General features: G+C 30.4%; 2 protein-coding genes across 2 annotated transcripts; one reads left to right on the top strand and one right to left on the bottom strand.

The window, feature by feature from the left end:
• The first annotated feature begins 3,382 nt into the window (after nt 1–3,382).
• LOC107605455 (putative small nuclear ribonucleoprotein G) lies at nt 3,383–4,437 on the top strand. Its single transcript, XM_016307340.3, has 4 exons — nt 3,383–3,518; nt 3,649–3,671; nt 3,901–4,022; nt 4,143–4,437. Exons 1-4 carry the CDS (start codon nt 3,484–3,486, stop codon nt 4,200–4,202), a joined length of 240 nt encoding a protein of 79 aa, XP_016162826.1. The 5' UTR covers nt 3,383–3,483; the 3' UTR covers nt 4,203–4,437.
• A 2,488-nt stretch (nt 4,438–6,925) lies between these two features.
• LOC107605454 (ER membrane protein complex subunit-like protein) lies at nt 6,926–9,905 on the bottom strand. The gene is made up of 6 exons (XM_016307339.3): nt 9,629–9,905; nt 9,499–9,555; nt 9,101–9,254; nt 8,080–8,177; nt 7,940–8,005; nt 6,926–7,244 (listed from the first exon to the last, which is right to left on the bottom strand). The coding sequence occupies exons 1-6, from the start codon at nt 9,758–9,760 to the stop codon at nt 7,206–7,208; spliced, it is 546 nt and encodes a 181-aa protein (XP_016162825.1). The 5' UTR covers nt 9,761–9,905; the 3' UTR covers nt 6,926–7,205.
• Nucleotides 9,906–17,325: the final 7,420 nt, after the last annotated feature.

Here is a 17,325-nt window from a genome sequence, read left to right as displayed (position 1 = left end):
CTCAAAAAGAATTAACAAACAACCAACCAATAATAATTAGGCTACGTTTGGAAGGGAGACTGAGATTAAAAGACTGAAAAATGTACTGGCTGAGTTATATCTCAATATTATGTTTAGCTTAAGATAAATATAGAGATTAAGAGGGTAGATTTAGAATTTAAAAAGTTAAATAAGAATATTTTTTAGAAGAAATGTTATTAAAGTTTTAATCTCCATCCCCAAAAATTTTAGTCTGATGTATCCCCACTTTCTGGAGGTACTAAAGGGACAAAAATTTTGTGCTCCAGGACTGAAATTTTAGTTCCAACCCTAAACCACCAAACACAATACTGAGTCTCAGTCTCTTAATCTCTAAAAACAAATGCTACCTTAGTGACTAAGCAGTTAAAAGTTAGAAGTCAGTTAGTCAACTCCTTACCTCTTCTTGTAAACTAAGCCAAACCTATTCCTATGAAAGCCTTTGCCTTCCTTCATGCTTCAAGCTGACTTATCAATGCTGCTCTTAACTTCATTTCATTTCATTATCAAAATGCAAACACATCCAATGACTAGAATGCATAACGATGCAGATATATGAATAACCTAAGTTTTGTAGGCTTTTTCATCAACCGGTCCCCATGACATACTTTCTTGGTATGATGATTACACGCTCCTGCAAAGCATAAGTCATTAATTCATATGATATTATACAACAAGATAGTGGCTAAACTAATAGAGGAAAAGAGTTATCACTTACTATATTTTACATTTGGCTGTGGAGGGCATCGTGCGTCAGTGCGTGGCTATGGACTATGGCTGTAGAAGGAATCCTAAACGTCAAAGAAAAAAGGTAATCTAGTCACTAGTGTTTCTGTTAGCCAATTTAGGGATTTAAAAAATTTAAAAATTATTACAGTTTATGGATTGGGCTTAAATTTTACTACTAATGTTTTTTTTTTTTAAAAAGCTGGGGGGCCCAGGCCTCCACTTGCCCCCCATGTATCCATCCCTGTATTTGGGTAATGCTAGGTAGAAAAAAAAAAACAACCAAAACTTGCCTTATTTAGTATTAATTAATTATCGCAACAATTAATGAATGCTAAATAAAGCAAGTTATGACTGTTTTTGCCTGATTTTCTTTGGTTACCAAATATTTTCGTTTACATTTAAAGATACTTTTGAAATTTTAAAAGTAGTGTTATACATAGGACCAAATATAAAGAAAGTAACTCTGTCTGAAAACTTTACCAAAAGAAGTCTCTTTAAATTTAAGAAGAAAGAACAATGTAATATTGCTAGTGGCTTAGGTAAGCTCAGGTTTCTTTTGAAAGTTTTCAACACTTTGATAAGTAAGCGTCGATTACTTATCAAGACATATACCAAACAAACAAAGGCAAGTGACCTAAAAATTTGATGTATGTGAAATTTTTTTTTAACAAATAATTGGTATAATGTATGCACAACTAACTTGTATTGTGTCCTGGTATTCTATTGTATTTGTATTGTGCCTTGGTCCATTTTGGAGCTTATAGTGACTAGAATATTTTTTTTCTAACAACTAATTTGTATGTCCTTAGGTGTGCATTTTCTTGAAACAAAACAAATAAATAAAAGATAGAAAGTAAGATCTGATCCATGATAAAAAAAAAAAAAAGGGTTTATCATTCAATAAACCTGGAAAGTATATAGTATACTTCATCGTTTAAAAACATCGATAAGAATTAGAAAAGGTTATGGCTTTAATTGAATTGAATTTTGATGAATATGAAAAAGTTTATTTTCTATTTGTAGCTTAAATATGTGATGAGTTGATGAGATGGTTTCATTGTGATTTTAGAATTTTTATATGTGAAAACTTATTATATTTTTTCTTTGTATATTTTTTATTATTTGATCTCAAAAAAATTGAGGTCATTAAGTTTGGAAGATTTGTTAGATCATTGAGTTTAGTTTTTCTAAATGCACTTACGAAAAACAATCAAATGTAAGATACAACTCACAAAGACATTATTGTTTGCACTACTTTTATAAGAATGATTAGCTATATAATTTTTTCTTTATACATTAATTTTTATTTGTTTTTTTTTATAGAAGAGTTTATTTATTTTGTGTTCTAAGAACACATACTAAGTTTATAAATTAAAAAAAATTTATTCAAAATATAAAAAATTTAAGTTTTTAATGTATTGTGTTTTGTATTTATTAAATAAAAATATTTAAAATTTTTTATTAATGGTAAGCTTATCATATGTTCTAAAGACATACGTTAGCTAAACCTTTTAAAAAAAATCAATAGGGTATTTTTTCAATATGTGAAAGTGAATTTGAATATTTATATTAATAGTATTTTAAATTTTAAATTTTTTTAGTTATAGTAATTGAAAAAGTTTCTGGATCTTTTAGTTTATAGCAACTAAGGTGACACAGCCATTACATTTGTCACAGATACTTCCCAATGCCGCTCTAGAATGCTACATCCCAATTGCTTTGATCCCTAGAAAATTTGTTTAATTAAATTCATCTTTAAAGATTTTTAAATTAATTATGTTAGTTTTTCTGTCATTTTATTTATTAATAGTGTCAAAATTTGTTAATGTGATATATTAAGTGATATTCCAATATACACCTAAAAATCTTAATTGACTATTAACATGATTAGTTTATAAAATTAGATAAATCAACCTTAAATTGAGGAATTTCAATGTCTCAAGTTCTCCTCACAATTAGATTTTAATTTGATATAATTTTATAAATTTATTATATTAATAATCAATTAAGACTCTTATGTGTATATTAGAGTGTTACTTAATATATCACATTAACAAATTTTAACACCATCAACAAACAAAATAATAGAAGAACTAACATAAATAATTTAAAATTTTTATAAGATAAATCTTTCGAAAACCAATTTAAAAAACAAATGATCTTTTAAAAACTAATTTAACCACTTACTCCCCATTAGCTATTACATTGTCAACAAACATCAACTTATAAACTTCGTGATAGACTTTCACTTTTAAGTTTTGTGCTTTTTTACCTTCTACCACTAAGACACAGTTATATATAGACTTCTTCTAAGTATTATTTATATCAGAAAATAAAATTTACACAAATATCTCTATTAATGTGATTTTTTTTATCAAATTAAATATTAATATTACAAAAGAAATTAACTACTAAATATGCATGTATATTAAATAAATTAACTCTTTTAAATACATATAGATTTTTTTATAAGCAAACCATACATAAATATAACAAAATGGATTAATTATCCATAAACTAGTAAATTTTACAACAAAGCTCAACGATTCATCAATTTTCGTGATTTGGGAAGTTCGAACTTAGGACCTTAGTTATGGGCTTGGGTTATATTTTATTGGGCTTAGTAGTGGCTAAAAACTGAAGGTGAAACAGTCACTAGGGTTTCGGAGTGCAGCAACATCTTGTACTCCAAAATTTGTTCTTCGTCTTTGTCGCTTCTCTACTCAACTCTTCACTATGAGCAGATCAGGGCAGCCACCGGATTTGAAGAAGTAAGCATTACTAAATCATATTCACTTCATTTCATCTTTCAATTTCTTAATTTTCTTCAGAATCTGATGCAATGAGCAATATTAACCTAAATTTATTTTTCCTTCTTTATCCCTCTTTGCGATGCTGCAGGTACATGGACAAGAAGCTTCAGAGTAAGTTGGATTCTCTCTTATTCTTAATTTTCTGAAGTTTGGTTTTTTTCCCTTAATAATGTTGTATATCAATAATAACTGTGCATACATCATATGAGATAGACATTTGAATTTTGAACCTTATAGTTTTTAGGGTTTTTTTTTTGTTTATGTTTGAAAACAAGTGTTAGCTGTTGTAGGAGAGAAGCAATAATACTGAAAATTAATAGTTTTTATTATCTGCTTGCAGTTAAGCTTAATGCAAACAGGATGATTGTTGGTACCCTCAGGGGTTTTGACCAGTTTATGAACTTAGTTGTTGACAACACTGTTGAAGTCAATGGCAATGAAAAGAATGAAATAGGGATGGTGGTGAGTTCTGTCTTCCATTTCATTTTCTATAATTTAATTTGCCAACCAGGAACATGAACATTTTTAGAGGGAATAGAGTACAAGTTAACCCAGATTTTGTTTTTAAAATTGATGATGCAGGTAATTAGAGGAAACAGTGTGGTTACTGTTGAAGCACTTGAACCTGTCAACAGGGGCTGACTTCTGTTTTATTGTAATATTTCTCAGTATATTTCAATGTTTGAATTGGTGTGTATTTTGAACATTCTAGATGGTTTAGTTCTGAGAGTAACATGGAATTGTGGATCTTAAGGTCATTTGGCCATTACTTTGGGGTTCATTTCCTTTCTTCCTGGTCCATTTGTTAGTGTAGCTTACTGTGCATACCACTATGGTTTTTTAATGGGATGGCACTGACCTTGCCAAATTGAAATTATGTCGATAGAATTATAATCTTTTCTCCCGTTATATGTATTGTTATGATTTAATAATACTTTGATGGTTCTCTGTGCTCAAAACTTGCTTTTGGGATAAATAAGGGGGCAAAATGCCTAACCACCGCACAAGGATGCCATTAAAGAAAGATTACGTGTTACAGAAAATAAAGCAGTGTAGAAAGAGAATTAGCTGTAGGGGGCAAATGATGAAACCTCAGGAAGTGAGGGACCATGCTTACCGAGCTCTGAACACGGGGATTATTAGGTACTTGAGTCATGTATTTGTTTTGTTTCATTCCGTATGTTTGAGAGGTTTTTGTTGTTGCTGAACTAATAAGCCAATTTTTTGGTAATCTGGTTTTGTCTATCTAGGGTACCCCACTTGGCTTATGTTCTCTTGCTACTTGTCCATAAATGATAGAACTGAGATTCTAAGTCATAAGATGAGATGTGTTGTATTCAAACCTCAATGACGTTGTAAAAAGGGATGGGATTAAAAAAAATCAAACAGATTTAATCATGAATGGAATGAAGTTTAAGGAAAAGAATAGCAGGTCTAGAATAAGATAAGAGTGTGATTTGATGTGAAGAAGAAATAAAACTGAGATGTCAGTATATTAAGATATATAGCACTTGTTTTTGTTGGCCGAGCCTCTAATTGCTTTTGAAAGAACTTTGATTGCATCCAAGACCTCCTCATGACTTGATATGACTATGGGATCCACTTGGTTTTGTGGTTATTGGTTAATATACAAGTATGATACACTGCTATTCCTTAATGGGGTGATATGAAATAAGGCAGTAATTTACACATGAGAAGTAAGTGCTATTAGGTAGATGGTTATCATGGGATACGTTTTCTGTTCCTTTAGCAATGAGTTAATAGTCAAATTAGTCTCTAAAAGATGAGACATTCTTTAAATTTATTTCTAAAACATTTTTTTAATCAAATTGATTTTTCAAAGATTATGAATTAATCATATTTATCCTGCGGTGACTTCATTAACAAATTTTGTCAACAATTGATGATATGAAACGTTAATTGACAACATATATAATACTTGACATGTCTAATTGGACATTGACTAGATATATTCATGAAAATTTATTAATTTAATTCTTTTTTTTCCAATTACACAAACTGTATTTGCAATGACCTAGCAACTAAATTGATAGATTTTCAAAAACAGATTTGTTCAACATCTAATTGGACATGTTAGGTATTATGTATGTTATCAGTTAATATTCTACGTCATTAATTCTTGACAAATATTATTAATGAAGTCACTGAAGAACAAATATAATTATTTCGTAAATTTTGAAAGATCAATTTAATTGAAATATATCTTTTAAAAACAAATCTAAAAAAAGTCCCATATTTTAAAGATTAATTTCACTATTAACCTTTTAATCAATATGAGCTCATGTATTCTCTTTTCTATCTAGAATAATTTTTTTTCTCAATAGGCTTTTTTTTCATCATCTCAATAGACTTTTTCTTTAGAGTTTTTTTTTTTAATGATATTCTTTAGAGGTTTTGATGAGACATTTTTTTGGACAAGAGATGAGATTTTTGAATCTTGATAATATTTTTTTTTCTTATTAGCTTACCCAATTTGACTTTAAGCCGATCGTTATTTTATTAAAACATATCTCATATCAATATATACTTCTTTTTTTTTTTTGGTCAAAATATCTATATATTCTTCTAAACATAATAATAATCAATATCAAATTTAAGAACTACATAATTAACAAATGGAATAAAAGTAATAATAATATTCAGATGCAATATTGACAACTTGATATTAATTTTCGTTAATTTAAAAATATAAACAAATGAGATAAGCACTTTGGAGTTTAGATCCGATACTAGGGTCCAGTTTGGGTAACCAACTTAATTAAACTCTTTTTGATAAAATAACTTAAACAATAAATGACTCTGTTAAAAGTAACTTATAAATAAGTTATTTTGTATTTGAATTTTTAACTCTAAAAGTGCTTATTTTATAGAAATGTAATGAAAAATAGAAGTATTATGAAAAAAGTCATTTTTTTTAACTTCTCTATAAGTTCCAAAATAGCTTCTTAGAAAGTTACAATTTGATTTTGAAATTTGCACCAGACATTAATACTACTACTTTTCATAAGTCAAATTAAAAAAAACTACTTCTAGAGTTTCCAAACGGCCCTAGGTGATTGTCTCCTCAAGCTTATGTAAACGAGAGAGGAGATATTATAATCATATTAGCTCTTTTATAACATACAGTATACAAGACAACAATCTTATTTATAGCTATGCTAAGATTGTGATGCATCATATTGCTGCCGTGATGAAATATAAATCAAAAGAAATGCAACCTCACGGGAAAATCTCACGAGCTTGTCATGTTTTAATTTTTTAAACTACCCGCAAGGTCATATGAGACTTTTAGCATCTGAGGATCCATGTCCATGAATGTACTCAAAGCTTATAAACCAAGTCAATTACCACAATGCTTCATAATATCTAAATTAAAATGAAAACGAGAGAGAATTGACATGTAAATATTGGAATCCTAGGCAAAAATAGAAGTTTATCCAAAAACAAGATAAAAGAGAAACATTTTTTTCTTAATTATTCAGACTACTATAGCCTCCTACAAACCTTGGCCAATCCAGGTGATTCCAAGAGTATGTTACATTTATCGTAAATAACAAAGCAAGCCTCGTCCTTCTCTATTTAAATTTCATCCAAAACACACTAGGATGAACAAGAGATTTCTCATCAACGCAAATTAAGACCCCCACCTGAATACTCCACTTCCTGTAGATAAGCAAAAGCAAGGTTATAATAGGCACACAGAACAAAGAATACTGAATACATAGAATAGCATCACAACGATGAACATGACGCAACTAAATCACCAGGTCCTTAAATCACAAAAGATTGGAATCAGGAGAGTATCAATCATCATAGATCTATTTTCAACATCAATAATCACATTTTAAATTGAAAAAATATCAATATCCAGTTTTACAAAGTGAATTTAAAAGAGCATGTAGAATCTAATAGCATTGTGATTCGCAACAACCCTTTCATCATAGAATCTGTTTCGTTTCATCTTTTGTTTTTTTAAATCCAATCTACAGTTTTTGTATAATGATGATGTTAATATCGACACCACAGAAAGACTTGGAAGAATAACTTAGTTAATCCTGATAACAGTTTCAGCCTATAAAAGGAAAACTGACTGAATTTGTAGAATCAAGAAGCATGTGAGAAGAGAAGAGAAGAGAAGAATGAAGGAACCAGCAAATTTATAATTTAACAAAATTCATTACCAGCACTCTAACAAACACAATAGAATGGGTCCAAGGAAATGAATCAGTTTCTATAATTAAACCTTGAACAGAGAAAGATAACACGCCTATCTTTTTAGGCTATCGTTTTAAGATGGCTCAACACATAACCAGACCAAATATAACATGCAGTTACATTATTGAAGTTATGAATCCAACCTGAGCAGGAGGTAAGGATGAGACCCAGTCTGATGTGTGCGTAGGAAGAAGCCCCAATGCATTGAGCTGCAGTGTGAAACATTCAGATATGAATTTTAAACTTTTAAAGTATAAATTACAAGATCTTTTAAAGTACAAACCTTCCAAACACCTAGTGCCAAGCCACCCAAATTAAGGGCTATGAATAACAACTTAGGTCCAAGAAGCTCCACTCTACTGTCTTTGTAAGGCTCAAAAACTGCACAAAATAGAAAGAAATATTAACAATTCTAACAAAAATAAGTTTACAGTAGACGGAAACAAAAACATAATACAAATCAAACTCACTAATCTGAAAATAGAAAATATTATAGAAATGTAATGAGAAGAAAAAAAAAATTAAGAGAATTATCATCAATTCGAGAAGAAAATGACTTCTAATTAGGGCTTTTAAATTAGACCATGACTGGTTAAGTTTGAGGAAAGACCAGATAAGAGAAGACTAAATCAATCACGAAGGCAACAACAAAATATCAAATCACCAGAGATAGGGAACAGGATCTATAGGGTCAAATATTCAGCAAATGCATTTCCAACTACAACTCAGTCTACTAGTTTCAGATATAAATTACTATGGACTATGGTTGGTTAAATTTATTCCTTGCAAACATTTCCATCATCAAATGATATGATGAATAGATAATCCTTTAAGTGAAAACAATATGCACATTTACTGCTAATAATTAGCAACATGCATAAGAATTAGGAAAGTGAAACAAAAGGATACAGTACACAAACGGAACAATGCATTATAAAAATGATACTGATATACCCTATCATGACTGGAGAAAATTATCAATCCACATAAGAGGAGGAGGGGAATAATACACATAATGGAATTCTAATACAATGCTCTAATCAGAGTCAGTAGTTACAAAAGTTCTCTGTTATTGTAGTTAGATAGGCATCACGTACAACCATGGTTTTAAATTGCAGTTGACGACCACAATTGCAGGTGCAACATTACAGTAGCAATACTCTCCACATCTGCGTTGCAGCAGTTTTTTTCCGCAACTTTTGGCATCACGGTGCAACTGCAACCAGAGTCACAGCTAAAAGCATGCACTAAACCAACACATGCTTTACATCATACAGGGTTCAATTCAAGGATCTGAATCTTACTCTTGCCAACGCTTTGCAAGGCACTGATAGGCTGCCAAAGAGCTGAGAAGGTGATACCAATGCTGAACAGGTGCACTGTACTTCCAGCCATCCACATCATAAACCCCATCATTAGCAAGTTCTTGAAAGGGGCTTGTGCTACTTCCCAAGCTTTCTGTCATGTTCCCAAAATGTAAAACTTTTTTTTAAAAAGGATCTATAACTTCCACGCCCTATCAAATTCTTAAACAGTAATTCAATCGTAAACTACTTCCACAATTAGAATATGCAATACTATTTCAAATTGAATGTTGATCCAGATCCAATAGCATAGTATAAGCAATAGTTAAAGTAAATAAGTTCTTAGCAACCAAATTATTACCCTAAATTGAAAATTAAAATGCTAAAAAGAGGCGAACCTGTGATTTCCAGTTTGATTCAGCATCCTTCTTCTGGCGACTGAGGGTTGAATCGTCCTACGAATTTTTTTTTTTTTCAGAAGATTGCGTTCTTAATTTTTAAAATTAATGTCAAAAAAAAAAAGAGTACCTGATCGATGGAAGCACGAGAGAAACCGGGAGGATCAGGAACGTCGCGAGAGGAAGGAGAGGTTGAATTGTCGGAGAAGTCAACGGCCCATCTCCGAGCATTGGATCCCATGACTCCCTTTCCTTTATCCATTCGATGATTCACTGATTCAGTGGTTTTAGTAAAGAAGAGAATGGAGGACCTTTCTCGATGATTGATTAGGGCTTCCAACCCAAATTTCAATCTTCAATTACTGAAGGCTACTCCTTATTACTAGCTACTAATTCTTATTATTATTTCCATAATACTAATTCTGGGAAAAAAGTATATTTTAAATCTCAAAATATAAAAAAATAATAAGATAAAAAAAATTACTATTAAATTTTTAATTTTTATTATACATCAATAATTAAATATTTACTTTTTTTTTTTATTTTACAAAATAAACTCTCATTCACTGTTCACCATTGCGACTAAATTGTCTTTTGAAATATTTGACAGAAACAAAGTTAGAATTGTTTTTTTTAATATTGGACCAGAAGTGGTGTATACTGTATACCAATGATAATGTTTAACGGCGTTGTGGTAGTAGCTATTGGCACAACGAAAACGTCATCGCCGTTTAATGGAAAACGTTATTGACGTTTTGCGGAAAAATGATGCCATTAGAAAAATAATTTAAAAATTTTGCTTTAAATAAAACGTCATTGACGTTTTTTTTTTTGTCAATTAAAAAAATAAAGAGTAATTACCCAAATCAGTCCCCGAGGATTTTAGAATCGGACATTTTAGTCCCCAAGGAAAATTAATACACGGATCAGTCCCCAAGGTTTTATTCCGGCAGACAAATCAGTCCCCAGTTTATTTTCCGGCAGAGTAATTACCCAGATCAGTCCCCAAAGATTTTAAAAATGGACATTTTAGTCCCCAAGAAAAACTAATGTACAAATCAATCCCCAACGTTTCTCTCTGTTAGACATAATAATCTCCTATCCAAAAATAAATAAAATAAAATAATTATTATTATTAATTGCACAATAATATTGTACTATATTTTTTGTATTTTTTAGACAAAAATAATGATAAATTTATTCATTAAATTTTTATATATATATAGTTACTCAATAATAATAATAATAATAATAATAATAATAATAATAATAATAATAATAATAATAATAATAATAAAATGATTAGAGATTATTTTACAAGAAATTTAAAGTTAAAATCATTTGATATTTTTGTATCTAATATAATTAAAAGATGTCCTAGGTAAAAAAAATTATATATGTTTATATTAAAAAATATGTATTAAAACAAAATATTTTAATTTGAATTTATATTAAATATATATTTTTTTTAATACAAACATATTTTTTAAAATAGTACATCTTTTGATTATATTAAATACAAAAATATCAAATGATTTTAACCTTGATTTTTTTGTAAAATAATCTCTAATCATTTTATTATTATTATTATTATTATTATTATTATTATTATTATTATTATTATTATTATTATTATTATTGAGTAACTATATATATATATATATATAAAAATTTAATGAATAAATTTATCATTATTTTTGTCTAAAAAATACAAAAAATATAGTACAATATTATTGTGCAATTAATAATAATAATTATTTTATTTTATTTATTTTTGGATGGGGGACTATTATGTCTAACAGAGAGAAATGTTGGGGATTGATTTATACATTAGTTTTTCTTGGGGACTAAAATGTCCATTTTTAAAATCTTTGGGGACTGATCTGGGTAATTACTCTGCCGGAAAATGAACTGGGAACTGATTTGTCTGCCGGAATAAAACCTTGGGGACTGATCCGTGTATTAATTTTTCTTGGAGACTAAAATGTCCGATTCTAAAATCCTCGGGGACTGATTTGGGTAATTACTCAAAAATAAAATATACAAAACATGACTGCCGTTTTATATATAAAAAATTAAAAATATTTTTTTAATATAAAATGTCGATGCCATTCTATTATTATTTAATTAAAAATTGTTATTCATCAACAAAACGTCTCTTGTGCTTTAAAAAAAAAGGAATCAAACCCATAGCAGGGTAAAACATAGGGTTACAAAAATATCAATATATATCACATGTTTATTTATAATATAAGAAAAAATAGTCACCGAAAACGTGGAATTTACATTATTGACACCAATAAAATAAAATAAAATATTTTATTAAATAAATATGATATAATAAAATTATAAAATTAGATAATTATTCTGTCTGACTAATTTTTTAAAAAAATTCTAAATGAAAAATCAAAATTTCAATTTAGTGATATAAAATGGTAATTTATGATATTTTATTTAAAATCAAATCTTAATTATATTCAAAACACCAAACTAAATAAAAGACACAATTTAAATACAAAGAGAAAATATAAAAAATATAAAACAAATCTTTCTAATAAAAAAATGACTAATGAAATAAAAGTAAAAACAAAAAAAAACCTAATAATTTTCTCCTAACAATCACTAACTATGACCGATCATTCTTAATTAAAATAGTACATCACTATAACAGGAATGGAGGATTTTTTATTTTAATAAATAAAATAATTATAATAATTACTGAAATAAATATTTATTTTTTATCTCATTTACACTGTAAATAAGATGACTGTAAACAAGATATATGTATTTTTTTCAATTTTCATATATTTCATTTATAGGGTAAATGAGATAATACATGAAAAATTATTTCGTTGAGTAATTCTCCACATATAAGTGATTTTCAATACAAGTCATATAAGTCATTTATATTCACGCCGTTTCACGTTTTTTTTGTGCCTCTTTTTCTTCTTCTTTCTCCGTACTTCCTCTTCCTCTTCCTCTTCTTCTTCTTTCTCTGTGTCTCTTTTTCTTCTTTTTCGTAATTTTTCTCTCTCGTTATCATCGTCATCAACACAATCTCTTCCTCCCTCTTTTTTTATTGAAATTTCTTCTCCTCTTTTCTTTTTCTCTTTCTCCTTCATCAAAATCACCAGAAAAAATGAAGAAACATTATTCAAGGTACTGTTTTACTGTTCTTCTAGATTTTTTTTCTAGATTGTCTCTGTCATGTGCCTAATCCTTAACCATTAAAACATTAAAAGATTTCAAGAAGAAATATACTGTCTCCCCTTATATTGGGTGTATTTCTTAAATCTTTTGGGTGTATTTCTGTAATTCTTTGGGTGTATTTCTGTAATCATTTGGTTTATTTCTGTAACTGTTTGGGTGTATTTCTGTAATCCTTTGGATGTATTTCTGTAATCGTTTGGGTGTATTTTTGTAATCGTTCGTGTGTATTTCTGAAGTTCCATCATCTTCAAAACAATTTCAAAGCTTGATTTCAGAAACCATGAAAAAAAAAAACAGAAGGAGATCGAAGGCAAAGAGAAAACGCTTTTCCATACAAATCATACAAGTCATTTATATTCACGCCGTTTTCACATTTTTTCCCTCTTTTTCTTCTTCTTCTTTCTCTGTGCTTCCTCTTCCTCTTCTTCTTCTTCTTTCTCTGTGTCTCTTCTTCTTCTTTTTCGTAAAAAAGGAAACGAAGATGAAACACGCGAAGATGGTTGAGTAACGCGCGTGTTAGGCCCAACTTGTAAAACTTGTAAACAAAAATGACTTGTATGTGTAGCACTCCTCTATTTCGTTTATCGTGTAAATGATATATATAATTTTTTAAAATAATAAAAAATATTAATAATTTAAATTGGACCAAACTCTTCAAAATGAAACGTTTCAAATAACAGAAAAGATGGACAATTTTAAATAGTAAAGAAAATAAACAGTGCATTTTAAATAATAGGGAAGATGGACTGTCCATTTAAAATAAGCACATTAACACGTTTATTTTTCCGTTGAAACAAGTGAAAACATACATAAATGCACCATTAAACTACCCACTATTAACACGATTATCTTTTTTTTAACTACCCATTATTTAAATTGTATGTTGGCCCCATCATGGCCGCTAATATCCAAATAATACATTACCCTTGATTCATCCTTGGAAATTGCATTCCATTCTCAACCGCTTCCTCCATTTCCGTATCCCCTTTAAATTAAAGTTCATTGAAAAATCTTTAAATGGATATAAAGTTTGTAGGAAATTGATTTTTGTAGAGGAAGTTATGATCATTCAAAGTTTAGTGTCAAAATCTGAATTCTGTGAATGCTGCAGAATTTGTGATTTCTGGTTTGTGTACGTACGCACACCCCTGTGAGTTTTTGAACCTGTGCGCACGCACAGCCTTATGCGTACGCGCACACACGAGAAGACTTGCTATTGAGAGCGCTAGCACGACCCGTGCGCACACACAACCAATAGGGTTTTGCAAGTTGTGCGCCCGCACAGTCCTGTGCGTGCACACGTTGGAAGGTGCATTCTGTTGAGGGCGTTCGCATGCCTTGTGCAAGCGAACAGAATTGAAAAATTTTACACTTGTACGTACGTACACCTCTATGCGTACGCACACATTTTGAAAATCCTCCTGGGCGTGCGCACGCACGCACACCCCTGTACAAACGCACATGCCCTGTTTTTCTACTAAAATCTTGTTTTTAACTGTTTCACCTTCCCAACAAAATACCATAAATTCTGCTCAACTACTTTCAAATTGTTTTTAAAATAAGAAAAGATAAAACAAAATATTTTTATATTATAAAAATATATAAAAAATAGACACAAACAATAACGTAGATATTAATTTTAATTATTTCGAATTATTTTTGTACAAAAAACATTATTGGAAAAGAGATAAAAATATAAAAAAGGTTTTATAAACAAAGTAAATCTATGTATGTTTAATTTATTAATTATTATCATTAGAATTTTAAAATTATTTTTTCAATAAAAAGCTTTTAGTTTTTTATTTTAACAATATACTAAGAATATTAGTTAAAGTTTTAAGTGAATGAAATAAGCAATAGTATTAATAATGGGTAGTTAGAAAAAAATAATCGTGTTAATAGTGGGCAGTTTAATGATGCACTTATGTATACTTTCACTTATTTCAACGGTTAGGAAAAGTAAACGTGTTAACGTGTTTATTTTAAATGGACAGTCCATTTTCCCTATTATTTAAAATGTACTGTTTATCTTTTCTATTATTTAAAATCGTCAATCTTCTCTATTATTTGAAACGTTCCATTGTTAAGAGTTTGGTCCAATTTAAATTATTAATATTTTTTATTATTTTCAAAAATTATATTTAATTATTTGTATATACATATATCTCGTTTACACTGTAAACGAGATAATTTTTCATGTATCTCGTTTACAGCATAAACGAGATATATGAAAATTGAAAAAAAATACACGTATCTCGTTTACACTGTAAATGAGATACATGAAAAATTATCTCGTTTACAGTGTAAACAAGATAAGAGAGGGATGTTTATTTCGATAAATATTTTTTAAATTATTTATTTCAGTAATTATTATTATATATTTTATTTATTAAAATAAAAAATCCCAGAAATGGGACACAGCCGGTGGAGAATTGGGGGCCTTTCACCTTCTTTCGTATGCCGCAGTATCAGCGGCGATTGCATCAAGAAATGCCGCTAGATGAGGATCTAATTATTATTCAATTTTTGTTTTTCCCTTTTTATCTTATAAACATCAGTTGATTTCCCTTAATTTTGCAGAAACGCGCTCAGAATCCTTAGTTCTATTTTGCGGCGATTTTAAAACCGCAGCAAAACATGTGTCAACTTAAAACCATCGAAGTAAATAGCGGCGGTTTTAAAACCGCCAATAAACATGCTGAAAATCATACCTTGTTGTTTTCCAAAGAAAAACATCATACTTTGTTGTTTTCCAAAGAAAGTCTTACCCATATTATTCAACTCCGTCACCAAATATATAAACTTAGTAACATGCGATTTCATCGAAGTTTTTTATATCATACAAAACATATAAAGACATTATAAAACACAATCGTCTTGGTCATGTGTAATAATTCTAACTTGATCCACAGAACATCACCTTTTTTTTAAAGGACTTCCTACAAAACATCACCTGTAATGCATAAATGAATGGTGGCGAGAGTTTTCTAATTAATATTTTTTTATTCTGCATTATCTTTAACAGTTCCAGTTCTTTCTTTGCCATCAAGTCCTCCTTTAACACTTTGTTGTGTAAGCATTACTGTCGTATGAACTTTATTTACAAATTTTAAAGTTGGTGCGACCATTGAATTGTTGAATCTCAAACTGTTAAGAATATTGAGATGCCACATGACAAGACACATGCAACATATTAGAGTTTGTTAGAGAAATCAGTTAGAAGAAAACTGAGTCAGTTACATCTAATAAGAAGTAGTTAGAGCTCACTCACTATAAGTACCAATGCATTGTAACAAACTAGTCAGTTCAGCTAATACAACTCATTTTCCAGAAAATTCTCCTCCTCCTTCCTTCTCTCTCTCTCTCTCTCTCTCTCTCTCTCTCTCTCTCTCTCTCTCTCTCTCTCTCTCTCTCTCTCTCTCTCTCTCTCTTCTTTCATTCTTGTTCTTCATCTTCAAGAGTCTGATACCTTTACATGGTATCAGAGCTCAATGATCCATGGAGAATACTGCGCCAACACCAAAAGCTCCAACGAGCTTCCTCAATCAGAACACATTCGCTGCGTTTTTAGCCATTAAACTCAACGAGAACAACTACAAAGCATGGAAGAAGCAAGCACTATTATGCATAAAGGTGAACAAGCTTCAAAGTCATCTTGATCCAAGGATGGTACCTGCTAGGTTTAGCTCATAATTAGACAGACATGAAGGAATCGAAGCTCAAAGCTACACAGAATGGGAAGTGTAAGATCAGTGCCTTGTGGCTTGGTTAACAGCAACAATGGAGTCTAACTTTGTCAACCGTGTAATTGAGTACGATTACGCATACCAGATCTGGAATGTGTTAAGTGAATATTTTGAATCTAGAGTCAAATCGAGGATTAAGTAGCTCAAGACTCAGTTAAAGACACTCAAGAAGCACGGTTCTCTAGTAACTGAATACATGGCGAAGATCAATCAAGTTGCTGACGCACTTAGTGCACTTGGAGCTCACTAACCAAAGACGAGTATATTGAAGCTGCACTGGGAGGGCTTGGCGAAGAATATAATGTTTTCATCCCCGTGGCAACAGCAAGAATTGAAGAGACGTCAGAAAGCGAGTTTGAATCTCAGTTGCTCGCTCAAGAAGAATTAGTTGACAGATTTAGAAGGACGGAGCTAGGACTAGTTCAGGAAAACATTGCTCAAAGAGAAGATGCTCCAGAAAGATTTCAAGGAATAGGGTTCAACAACTACAGAGGAGGTTTTCGAGGCTCAAGAGGCAGAGGCTATTTCAGAGGCACAGGAAGGTCATCATGGTGGCAGGGCAGTAAGCCACAATGCCAACTTTATGGGAAACTCTGCCATACAGTAGTGCAGTGTTTTCATAGGTTTAACCAAGACTTCATGAATCCACAAATGCAGCCCCTCAATGCAGGGCAACCACCTTCAGCAGCATTCCACAATGGTACAAACTCTCAACAAAGATTTCAAGAAGTGAAGACTCAGCCTCCCGCACCACTCAATCCTCAAGCATTCCTTACACTGCCTTCAGCTCTCCCAGACACATCTTGGTACCCTGATTCGGGTGCATCTCATCACATCACGTTTGACAAAAAGAACCTCGTCACAGGATCTG

The sequence above is a fragment of the Arachis ipaensis genome, chromosome B6 (genome assembly GCF_059453495.1).
Source record: "Arachis ipaensis isolate K30076 ecotype BB chromosome B6, ASM5945349v1, whole genome shotgun sequence".
Classification (NCBI taxonomy): domain Eukaryota; kingdom Viridiplantae; phylum Streptophyta; class Magnoliopsida; order Fabales; family Fabaceae; genus Arachis; species Arachis ipaensis.
This window is presented reverse-complemented; position numbering and strand designations above follow the sequence as displayed.